The sequence below is a fragment of the Clarias gariepinus genome, chromosome 4 (assembly GCF_024256425.1).
Source record: "Clarias gariepinus isolate MV-2021 ecotype Netherlands chromosome 4, CGAR_prim_01v2, whole genome shotgun sequence".
NCBI classification, from domain to species: domain Eukaryota; kingdom Metazoa; phylum Chordata; class Actinopteri; order Siluriformes; family Clariidae; genus Clarias; species Clarias gariepinus.
In genome coordinates, this window is record NC_071103.1 from 27,270,731 (window position 1) to 27,283,538 (window position 12,808).

At 38.5% G+C, this 12,808-nt stretch overlaps 1 protein-coding gene across 1 annotated transcript; it reads left to right on the forward strand.

Moving 5' to 3' along the window:
- The first annotated feature begins 7,373 nt into the window (after positions 1–7,373).
- Positions 7,374–12,207, forward strand: tent5aa (terminal nucleotidyltransferase 5Aa). The gene is made up of 2 exons (XM_053494835.1): positions 7,374–8,301; positions 8,842–12,207. The coding sequence occupies exons 1-2, from the start codon at positions 7,873–7,875 to the stop codon at positions 9,619–9,621; spliced, it is 1,209 nt and encodes a 402-aa protein (XP_053350810.1). The 5' UTR covers positions 7,374–7,872; the 3' UTR covers positions 9,622–12,207.
- The last annotated feature ends 601 nt before the right edge of the window (positions 12,208–12,808 follow it).

Genomic DNA, 12,808 nt, shown 5'->3' on the forward strand with positions numbered 1-12,808 from the left:
TAACTACGCACCCATGCTGGGCGGGAGCTGTACTGGTTTTGTTGGTTTGTGGTTTTCCCCTTTTCTTTTCTTTAATTTGCAAGTTTAGTTACAACATTGCATTGCTTGAAACTCAACGGTCCTGTAACTCCAAAAGCAAAATGTGCTGCCAGTGTGTGGTTGTGGCCCAGCTTTACCTGTACATTAGGAAACTCAAAGAATGATGGGAATGTGCAATAAAATATATATGCCACTACAATGCAAATGTGATTAACTCTTTTATACTGGGTTTAACACTGTTCAAGCTAATGCATTTTCAAAAGAAAAATATGAGGAAGTACTAAGAAACCAACAGTAACACATTTGTGTTAAGGATTTCACAAGATCAGTAACATGATTCAGATAAATTGCTTCATGTCGAAAACAGAATATGTTTTGCAGGACAATTATATTTACAGTGGGAGTTTTTGCTGCTCTATACCAAAGAAAAAAAGCATATGATCCAAAACAGTTAAAATTCTGGCAGCATGATAAGTTGCATTAATAAGTTGAGTAAATCTGGTTACCTAATCAGTGTTGCCAGTTTTTGTTTTACAGTAATGGTGTTGGACATTTGGGCTCTTCATTTGGTGGAGAGCAGAAATACCAAGGTGTTTGCTTTGATATTGATATTTGATATTTTTTTTACTTTTTCTTTCAACAGACAGTATAAAAGATGTAGGAAAGCTTCTTTACGCAATGTGGTAAAAAGGTTTTACAACATGTCACACCCTCATCCAGCCACCCGAGATATCTTAGTGTCTTCAGAGCAAGACTTTGACAGAAAAAGAGGCTGAACATTTATTTCAGATATACCAGAGACAGATCCTACATGTACAGTAGTAGGCATCCATGTATCACTTCACAGCTCATTCAGTTCAGCTCTAGATGTTCCGATGTGTGGATTTACTGTAATATACCTAAAATATAGCAGTGACCAAAGAAGCTGAGCTCATACTTATATTAGTTCTAAAAAGCTTAAAATTGGTGTCCTTAAGGGTACTACCGCAAAATTAAATTAGGAAATTGAAAACAATTAAGGAACTTTGTACTGTATACCTTCATGTATATATATATATATATATATTTATTTATTTATTTTTAGGGTATATTTACTTGTACATCAACTCAATGAAGTAAAACTGTAACTACACTAGAAACATTTTGGTGTGTGTTTCTTTGTAAGCCACTTACTTCACTTTTTATGCGATGTTAATGAAGTCAGGAAGTGGCAAAATGACAAAGCAAACGAACAATTTAATAAGAGAGGAAGTAACACAGGCCAAATAACTTTCATTGGTGTATCTTCAACCAGGTTAAGAATCACTGTTAGATTTGGATCCCATTTTAAACTTGTTACATAAATTTGTTGTCATAAAGTGAAATAGACGAAAGTGAGAGGCATTAAGCCCAGACTTACTTTTCATGCAGGCCTAAAAAGTATGTTCTAGCTGATTAGTCTCTTTCCTTCAGTAGTTAAGAACTCAACCAGGCCAACCTTCTTAATCGTATTTGGCTGTCACAAAGCCATTTACAGTAGCATGGGCTATGAGCATGCTCTTCATTACACCCCAGTTTAAGTTTACTGCTCCGGATTGAAGGGGATCTTAGTCATGCTCGTTGTACTGTGTGATGTCAGTGACCTCCTTTACCTGTGGTGTAGTAAATGTTTGTGCTGCCTGTCGACGTGCACGGTCTGGCACACTGTCAGTAAGCACTCAGTTTGGGGAGTGTTGCACAGGACAGGGGCTTAAACACTGTTGCTAGGAAGGACTGAAGGAGGAGTAGGTAAGAGCGTTTGCCAGTACATTGCTGAATGTCCAAGCTATTTAAAAAAACACATTTTTTCTTAAAGGTAAAAATCTGACAGTAATACATCAACTTTATTACTTAAGTAAATTTATAAATTTTTCCACAATTCTGAAGGTATATCTGATGGATTAGAAAGTCTGGAGTTATTGCGGATGAAGGGTAGGCCTGCTCTGCATATCATCAACTAAAGCTCTTTAGCAGCAGAATGCTCTGCTGGAATTTATGTGCCTGAAAATTAAACTAAATACCTAGCATAATAAAATGGATCACATGTCCTAGAGGAGCATTTCCTCAGTCTATCATTTGCTCTGATATAAAAGCTTGTGTAATGATATCTGGATCCACTTCTATGCAACAAAACCAGCAAGCTTCAAAGATGTAGTAAAGATGTAAAGATGTAGATGTAAATTATTCATTTATTTATTTGTTCTGTGGTCAATCACATTTAACATTACAGCTTCTCAAAACTGTCATTTAATTTGAAGAAAGGATGGAAACCCCATTTCAACATCAGCTCAGTCATTTGTGTCTTTCTCCTGGCACATTTTTTTCTCTTCTTTTAAAAAGACATGGAAATTATCTAATAAATGTATACACTTTTTGTACTTTGTGATGTTGCTGCAATAAAAATAATAATTTTATTTACTCCCATATGTTTCCCAAACTTTTTTTTTTAAAGAAAAGAAAGAAACCTCACACCTAAATATGTTACACAACATTTATTTTCCCAAGTGATCGAAAATATCTGACATGTATTCCTTAGTTAGGGGTGCTGCTAGAGATTCTGGACAGCTTTAAAACCTACAGTAATCTACTAAGTCCTTACTAAAAACATTTATGGCACCCCTGTCCAGATGTGCCCTGCTCAACTGATTGTTTAAACAAATTAATAACTCTGAAGCCATAGGTTTTTCTATTAGCAAACAATATAAAAAGCAGAGAGCTGTAGAAAATGCAAGCAATGGTGAAGCTGTGAAAAAGGAGAAGTCAACTGGTGTCTTTGCACAATCGTTGGGCAAAGCCAGTATCACAGTTTGGAATGTCCAGAAAAGGACAGAAACCACTGGTGTACTAACAACAGGACAGTAATCAGGTAAGCCAAGGAAAACAACCATAGATGATGACAGAAATATTGTGGAAACTGTGAAGAAACCCAAAAAATAACAGTTAGAGACATGAACAACAACCTCGTCAGGACAGGGGTGAAGGGGTCACACCATCCACCATTCAAAGAAGATTTCAGAAGAGACCACACAACAAGATACAAACCACAAATCAGCAGTATGACTTGGAAGGCCAGATAGGAACTGTAGAGGAATAACAGAGATACAGTAAGCCTGATAAGTTCTGAAACCGAGTAACCTCTACCAAAGTGATGGCAATGCCGAAGTGTTCAGAAAGAAAGTGCTCATGAGTCAAAACATGAGCTTATCGGTCAAGCATTGTGGAGATAGCATCATGGCTTGGGCTTGCATGACTGCCTCTGGAACTGGCTCAATAATCTTTATTGATGTAACTCATGTTGCTAGAATGCGTTCAGAATTTCATTCTGGCAATTTACAGAGAGATGCATCCAATCGAATTAGGAGGAAATTTATCATGCATCAAGACTATGACCCCATAAAAGACAATGACCATCTTCACCCCAAGAAGAGACTAATGGGAGGACCCTCCAAACAAACAAACAAAACAGGAAAAGGACCTCCAAAAACAATGCGTAGTCTGATGATGACAGTGAATCACTGGCTTGATGCAGTTATTGCAAACAAGGAACGTGCAACTATATATTAAATTAATGGATTCTGTTCCATCTGTTATAAATACTTTTGCTTCCACCAAAAATGGCTTTTCTGCCACTAAAGGCTGTTATAATTTCATCACATCTAGCTATAAATATAATAAAATAAAAGCTAAATGTCCGATCTGTCATCTCATTATTGTATTTTGATCTCAAATGCATGACATTTCATTTATTTATTTATTTAATAGGGACAAGTAGGAACACTTAACATGTTCATACTATAGCACTTATAGCCAAAGCTAATTTGCAATGCTCATTTTTAGTGTTTTTTCTTTTTTTACTAAGCAACACAACATAAATGACGGTCAAATTCTACTGATAAAACATACATAAAACATGGGGCATACAGAAATTCAGTGAATTAGTTATGTTCACATGACTGACACCCTTTTAAAACATGTTTCATATGAGTTCATATTTAAAATGTCCCCATACTGAATCCTGTTTGAGTTCACGACTCAGAGAGTTCCACAGGTTAGAGCCCTGGACAGAGAAAGATGACTGTCCAAAAGATGTTTTTCTTAGAGGCACCTTGACATTTCCACTTGTGGCTCCTCTTGTAATAGAGCCCTTTACTCTGAGAGGGACAATAAACTCATCAAAAACAGAAAGGGCTCATTTATACAGACATTTATACATTAATTTTAAATCACAGAACTTTATATAATTTTCAAAACTTAGTACATTTAACTTCTGCAAAACCTGACAATGGTGTGATTGAATAGGTTTTTTAGACTTTAGAGGTTTTTTTCAAGAATCTTCAAAGCTCTATTGTAGATCATTTTTAGCAGTTTGATTTTTGCTGCTGTTGTTTGTGACCAGGAGGTTATACAATAACTCAGATGAGAGAAAATCATGGCATGCATAAAAACATTAGCAGCATGAAATGCTAGACAGTCTCTGATCATTCTAAAAAGTTTGCTTTTGTTGCTCTTACTACCTTTTTAATGTGACTTTCAAATAACAGGTGTGCGTCTAAAATTAAACCCAGATATTTGACCTCTTTAACCTGTGTAATATCTTGACCACTGATTTTTAGACACAGTTCCTCCATAGGATGAGCGAACGAAAAGCAAACTGACATATCTCAAAGACACATCTAAAATGTATTTCCTGTTCAGTTCAAGAGCAGCATATGCAGCATCACTTCAAGAGCAGCATATGCAGCAACTAAGTAGTGCTGCATAGTCAATGCATGTCTCAGTACTTTTTGACTACAGTAGCCCTGGACAATTTAATGGACTTTTAAATTAAATTAAATTAAATTATATTATATTTATGCTGTTTGTCTGGGTATGCTTCAAATTCAATGCATTACCAATTCTGCCAGGAAAATGAACACATTTTGAGTTGAATAGGAGAATACACTTTTTTTCAATTAATTATTTAATTAATTTATTTATATAGTTATTTATTTATTTGTTTATTTATTTATTTACTGGTGGCCAAAAGTCCCTTTCTTGGCAGCTCATACCAAATTCCTGAAGTTCTAGTTTATTATATCTTATGCCTGTTTCAGTTGAAAATTTTTGATTCGTGAGATTTTTATTAAATTTGGAAGTCATTAAGTCATGCAGTTGCATTGTACAGTGTGTCTCTGACCAGGGTCATACCTTATCAAAACAGGAGGATTGTGCCTTATATTTTATAAGTACGGTGTGTTGTTGTGAGACAAAACATCTTATCTGTATTTTCTTTTGGTTGGGCATTGTCATCATCACATCATTTGATCTGCACGATCTGGCAGTGGTTTCATGCTGGATGCCCTGTTGCAACCCTCCCATTCCCTTACTAGGCTTGGGGCTTCCACTGCATGCCATGGCTGGATTGTATGGGGTGTAGGGTTAAGTGTCTTGCCCAAGGATCCACCAGTGACCCTACACTGGTGGGGCTTAAACAGATTTATCTTTAATTCTGCATGTTAATTACTTTTGTAAGTTGTTGTGAGTTGTGTCTGCCAAATCCTAAATGTAAATATAATTATTATTTTAGGCCAGTTTGTAGATTTCTCTACACACATTAACACATCTAAAATTGTCTCACCAGCTAAAGAAAAGATTTAGTAGATGTGTTAAGGTAGTGAAATACCCAATCTATGTTGAATAGGGCAGAGAAATCCTGTGCCTATACTGAATTTCAACCGAACAGGACCAACCTATAAGGGTTGGTGTGTGGCCCTTGTGTCTAGGCTAAGACTGTGTTAGAGTAAATGGGATAAGCTGGATTTAAAGCAATGGAGCTCTTGTGTCATAATAAATCCTGACAGCTGCTGCACCCTGACACTGCATTGTAGATCTGACCCCGCCACTGGGCCTGGAGAGCACCTGCGTAGCAGCTTATCTCCCGCCGTCACTTTCTGACGTATATGTCCAAGAGTATACTTGTCAAGAGATGTCACATGCTCTTAAATTCTACTGTATGTGATGTAGATATTGTAGGGGGGGAAATGTTACACCCTTTGACTAAACAATCTTGAAAGTTGTAGTCCAATTAGTACTGACAGTTTGTCCCAGGTTTTGTTTTATTGCTGCAGGTAAGCTTGTATAGCAAGTTATCATGTGCTTTACAGTGTTATTAAAAGAAGAAATAACACCACTGACACTATATCATCGCTGACTAGAAAGGCTTAAATGTGGCTCTTGATTCAGGATGCAACAAAAAAATTTTAACAAACACAAAACAAAACAAAAGATAAAATTAAATGCTTCAGTGAGCAATATGAGTTTGATAGGACCCTGGTAGATATTTTCCCTAAATATCATAAGATTCATGATACTTCAAGATACTCCAGCCTACTCACTAAGTCACTACTTCAAGGGCTCATGACGAGCTTGAAGCACTCTAAATCATTCAGGATTTCAATCCCATGCAAGCTTGGACACATCTGCTAATATTATTTTGGAATATTATTTTAGCACTGTCATAAAAATGGGAATAAATACAATGGTCTCCATTGGGCTCTATGGTGCCTAGTTGGACTACAGAGGTTCCTAGATGGATGGATGGATGGACTATTAAACTACATGAACTCCTCCTGTAGAGGGCAGTAAACAAACATCTTTTTTTAAAAAAACGAGTAAAATAGAATTGTTTAGAAAAATATAGATTATAGATATAATATAGATTAACACTGTAAAGTTAATTGTTCAATTTTAAAATTCTCTTGTTATTATAGTAACCCCCTTAATTCCTTTATCAATATATACTTGGGTAACTATAAATGTTGTTAAAATGCATTGCGGTGTACATCTTGTATTTTTCTATACTGAAATCAATTTCACATCAAGTTAATCATTGTACAACAAACTCCATTGCTTTCGCAAGATTGCAAACAACTCGATTTTTTTTTTATTTTTTTTTTATAAAAATTTCAGGAAGTAGGCTAATGTTATAATGCTGTGCCTCTGTCTAGCTGACCATTAACCATGATGCACTGGTGTGATTGACAGTGCTCATTAGCAGCAGGATACCAGTGGTGAACAGAGCTGTCACTCAGAATGCCCAGCACTAAGGGCAGTAATGAGATTGCAGAGCTCCTTTGGCACACCAGATGCTGAAGCTGTCGGTCACACTGGGACAACAGAGAAACCGGGCTAATTAAGCATTTAGGAGTATTTGGCACTTTAATAGACAGTAATAATGATAAGGATGGATATAATGTGGAGAAATACTCTTCCGTGCAAAGTGAGCTAAAAGAAACCTGGAAAAACAAGCACACATGCACATGCTCGCCTCCTGAGCTCTGCTTGCCCCGGAGCCTGTGCCAAGTGCCAATAGAATATTCATGTAAAGTGATAGGCGTGCCCTGCAGCCATGGCGGAACTTTACAGCGCGTCCTGCTGTACACACACTCAGCCGCCTGCCAGCAGCGGGACTGCACTCATACTCTAGACAGCACCGGATTTAACACCCGTTCAAAGGGACGGACACAAAAACAGCAGGGGAGTTAAAAAAAACTGGAAATTGCCGAGTCGACACTGCTTATTTTTTATTGTTACATTAACAAGCTAAAAGACTCAGGAATTTAGAAATGCAACTAAACCAGGCTAGAACAGAGTAAAGACTTTTTGGATATTCGGGCTTGTTGTTATTCCGAGTTCTCCTGTACAATAAACACACACTGTTATAGCAAGCTCTTGAGTTGGCGAGTTCTCCACGCGCAGCACTACCGCGCGCTCCTCTGCTCTTACTCTCTCTCTCTCTCTCTCTCTCTCTCTCGTACGCGCACTTGCTTCGCCGTGATGGCTGAGGAGGACGGCGGCATGGCGAGTCCCGCGGAGTGCAGCGTTCCGAGCAGCAGCGGCTTCAGCGTACTCAGCTGGGAGCAGGTGCAGAGACTGGACAACATACTGACTGAGACCATCCCGATCCACGGCCGGGGAAACTTCCCCACTCTGGAGATGCAGCCGCGGCAGATCGTGAAGGCGGTGCGGAGTCGCCTGGAGCAGAGCGCGATCCGAGTGCGCGACGTGCGCCTCAACGGCTCAGCGGCCAGCCACGTGCTGCACGAGGACAGCGGGCTCGGCTATAAGGACCTGGACCTGATCTTCTGCGCCGAACTGAAGGGCGAGAGCGAGTTCCAAACGGTCAAGGACATAGTGCTGGACTGTCTGCTGGACTTCCTACCCGACGGAGTCAACAAGGAGAAAATTACCCCCTTGACCTTAAAGGTAAGTATTTACATTTATATTTACATTTAGGTATTTGGCAGACGCTTTTGAAAAAGTGCTTTGAAGTCTCCGTCATTGGACAGATACTTACACTGGGTTAATAACGAGAATAAAAATAATTATTATTATAAGAATTATACTTTTTTAATATTATTAATCAGCATTTACAATAAATTTATGTTGAATGTTTTTGCAAATGGTTGCAGGTCAGGTGTGTGATGTATTATCCACAGGTTAGCAACAAAAAAATTAAAGAAGAAGAACTGAGAATATTACTAATAAGTAAACCCCTGGTTTTGGATGGCTAAGAGGATTGTGCTAAACCAATGTAAAGCTGATCCTGCATTCTCAGCTCCTTTGGTCTTCCACACAGTGTGCTGAGCTGTATTTTCCTTTAAGCACCCAGTAGTGAAATTAGTGTGACCATTTAAAACTCCGACAATTAAAAAAGAAAAAAAAGGAGTTGCTAAGATGAAACTTTTTAATTCAGAATGACTACCTGCCATTCAGTGTGTGTGTGTGTGTTTTTCTATCTCACAGGAAGCTTATGTTCAGAAGATGGTGAAAGTATGCAATGACTCGGACCGCTGGAGCCTCATCTCACTCTCTAACAACAGAGGCAAGAATGTGGAGCTCAAGTTTGTCGACTCGTTGCGACGGCAGTTTGAGTTTAGCGTGGACTCATTTCAGATCAAGCTAGACTCTCTGCTTCTGTTTTATGAATGTTCTGAGAACCCAATGTCCAAAACATTCCACCCGACCGTAATTGGTGAGAGTGTATACGGAGACTTCAGCATGGCCCTGGAGCACCTGCGTAACAAGCTGATCTGCACAAGGAACCCAGAGGAGATCCGTGGTGGTGGCCTGCTCAAGTACTGCCATCTACTGGTGAGGGGCTTCCGAGCGGACTCTGAAAGCGAGATGAAGTCTCTGCAACGCTATATGTGCTCACGCTTCTTCATTGACTTCCCTGATATTAACGAGCAGCAGCGCAAACTGGAATCCTACCTCCAGAACCATTTTGTAGGCTTGGAGGATCGCAAATATGACTATCTGATGACTCTGCATGGGGTGGTAAATGAAAGCACGGTGTGCCTAATGGGACACGAGAGGCGGCAGACGTTAGGGCTCATCGCCATGCTGGCTGTTCGTGTGCTGGCTGAGCAGAACGTCATACCCAATGTAGCAAACGTCACTTGCTACTACCAGCCTGCCCCTTATGTAGCCGATGCCAACTTCAGCAATTACTATATTGCCCAGGTGCAGCCAGTGTTTGCTTGCCAGCAACACACTTACTCAACTTGGCTACCCTGCAACTAAGAATGTGGTGAAATTGAGAAAAAGAGGAAGAAAAAAAGGTTGTGTTTTCATACAGAAGCCAAATCAGTTTTGCAAATTTGTCCAGAGCATTTGAGAGAATTCCAAGCAAAATGATTATGTGCATTCCTGCTTTGAATGAAAAGCCCCATGATTTTCACAGTGCATATTAAGGCAAAATTTGCATTACAAGGGTGAATAAGTCAGCTGACAATATTCTTTTTCTGATTATAGTTTCAACAATCTTTGCTAACTGATGTCAGGAGAGTTTTTTGTGGCCCTACAATGCCCATCCTGGAAGGATCTAAGAAAGAATTCAACCGATGGACAGTTATTAAAGACCTGGCATCAGACTGGCTGACATAGACCAAAGACTGGCTTCATTAATGCTGTCTTTTGGAAAGCTCCCATGCTGACCATACGGGTGCAGCAGTCTTTCCTCATGTCGTCTGTGTATACAAGTACAGAGGACAAAAAATAAAGCGCAGGAGTCTTCTTTATGCTCCTACTTTTGATCTGACACAAAAAGGTGAGGGGACAACTTATTAAAAATGGCAAAAAAGTCTTAAAAAGGTCATATTCTTGATAAATGTTTACAAAACCAAAGATTTTATGATTGTCTCTTTTTATTGCCCAGATTTGAAGGTAGTTCTGTCTATATTTGTATATGTGAAAAATTAATTTCAAGTGCCTATTGCAGAATGTTAAAGGAACTACGCTGAGCATTCTGCTCTTGTGAATAATAATAATAAAAAGTCCATGATCATAACAAAGGGACTCAAAGATTGTGAATGTATGGCTGATTAGCATGTAATTTCTAGTAGAAGGTCAATATGGCATCAGCATTGCAGTTGGAAAAAATATATGTATTTTTTACATATAACAAAAGAGAGATTAATATAGAACCTCTCGATATTTGTGGTGCTCTATTTTTGAAACACTGCGTTAAAGCTGAAGAAAATTAGTTAGCCACATTATCTATCTTTTTAATTTATTGTTGCTTGTAACGAGCAGGAGTCAAACTAAAATGACTCCCTTAACACACTTGTTACTGTATGTGTCAATTAACAAGGTTAGGTTTTTTTCAGATTTTTCATTGCTTAAGCTCTGTAAGTTAGGCGAAATGCAGCATGCCCTGAGGTTGTACATTTTGGTTTCTCAACGACGATCTCTCTGTCGACTGGTTAATAACAGTCAAGGGGACAAAAAGGTGAGAGAGGAAAGTCAAAAGCATGGTGCACTAGAAAACAAAGAGCCATGTTATTTAAAAGAGAGAGGAGAGAGTGTTTCCCTGCTGCCATGAGGGAACATATTTGTTGAGGCACTTCTGAAGGTGGGACAGTATTTGATGTAACACCCTAGCAGGGAATTCCTCAGTAGCCGCTGAAGGGCTGAAACTAAAACCGACTGCGTTCATGCTTCCTTGCTCGGGTTCACTGTTCTGTGTGCTCAGTGTTAGCCCAGCATTCAGCACATGCAAGCAGAGCGTAACCCGTTCTTGATTAATAGCGACAAGAGGAAGCATGTCTGGACGGCAGAGATATGTAAACCTGAGATGGAGAAGGCAGGGAATGAGAGAATGTGTGAAAGAGTGCATGGGAGAGCCGAGGAGGCGCGGGAGAGGGAGTGAGAGCTGGGGAGATGGGTGCAGCTGGTGAAGGGGTTCATCTCCTTCTGCATATCATTTTTAATCAGAAACGCCTGTTAAGGCTCAAAATCATGTTGCTTTAAGCCACAGAGAGTTAAAGAGAAATAAACAGGAACAAAGTTGACCCAATATACTTAAATATAGTATATTTATGTGTAGCACAAAAATACTTTATTCATACCAGCATTTGAAAACCAAGTGATACACAGTGATGTGTGTCCTTTAATACTCCTTACAGAAAAAGGCAGTGAAACATTTAACAGAATTTAGTTTGGGTAAATAAGACAGCAAGTGATTTGATATTCTTTCCTGTCTTCTCTGTTTCGCCAGGTTTTGATTTGTCAGGTTAGTTATGTACAGCAGCACAGTGCAGTGGTGTTGAGAGGTGCCTGTGCATAGATTATGATGTGTGTCTCCTGCTAAATTAAGCAGATTCTTAAGTATTCTATATTTTTCTATTCTGCTATTTTATATGCTCATGTTCTTATTTGTCATTTTTGTGATTTACATACAACCTTGCTGTTTCTTAAATAATGTTAGAGTCACATTTGTTGCTGAAGTCCTGTTGATGACGCACACAGCAAAAATTTACATCTGCCCAATGAATGCTATGAGCTTAGTATTGCTTAGCTGGCAGCATAGATAAATGAATTCATTTAAATAATAAATAAATAAATAAATTAATTAAAGCAAAAAGCAGGCCATCCCCTGTTGCCTAGTGTTCTAAATGTTAAAAAAGACATTTTGTTTTCTCTTTGTTTTCTCAGTTTTTATCATGTTTGATTTGATTCTATGTATTGTACATCATAATTGTCAATCCGCTTTGAAATGTGTGATCAAGCTGCTAAATGTATGATTTATTTTTTTCTAATGCTCTTTTGCAAATGTTGTTGATGTGTCCAATGGGTCGAAACATTTAAAGGATTTTTTTTCTCAATAAAAGATAAAAAAAAGCCACAAGTAATCTCATTTTTTCCTCTTCATTTCTTGAACTATGGTGTACATACGCTGTCACAAGGAAAATGCCTCTAGCCAGGGAGGATTTATTACCCTTGTACTGAAAAGCCTTGAATTTAATGTTTTTCCTTTAACTTGAACCGAGATCGTCTAAACCATCTGCACCTAAGGAATCTAATTAGCTTTGCCATTCATATCCTTTAATTAAGAAAAAAATATATTTTTGGGCGGGGGAATAATATAATCTGGAAGGCATAATAATACATTTGGTCATACCCTTTTTATTGGTGTAAGTCTGGATAAAGAATATTATGACTGCTCTAAATTGTAATTATTATGTTTTGGTTTGGGGTATAATATGCAGCAGACAAAGGAAAACCCCTGTCTGGGATTGCTAGGCCAAACTGATTCAGACCAAAGAGAGAGCTAGAAAGAGAGAGAGAGATTTGTGTTACCACTGCTGATGGTTGAATCGGAGGGATTTGCTTTCACAGCTTTTGAGCTGTGAATATCTTTGCCTGCTCATCAAATTCTCCTAGGAATGACTCAGTGCTAAGCCACTTTGCACTGCACAGCTGATAAAAA

Bases quoted from the DNA above. Each gene is read 5' to 3' on its own strand.
- tent5aa (XM_053494835.1), top strand. From the start codon at position 7,873: ATGGCTGAGGAGGACGGCGGCATGGCGAGTCCCGCGGAGTGCAGCGTT. The intron at 8,302-8,841 runs GTAAGTATTTAC...TCTATCTCACAG, and splicing joins TTACCCCCTTGACCTTAAAG to GAAGCTTATGTTCAGAAGAT.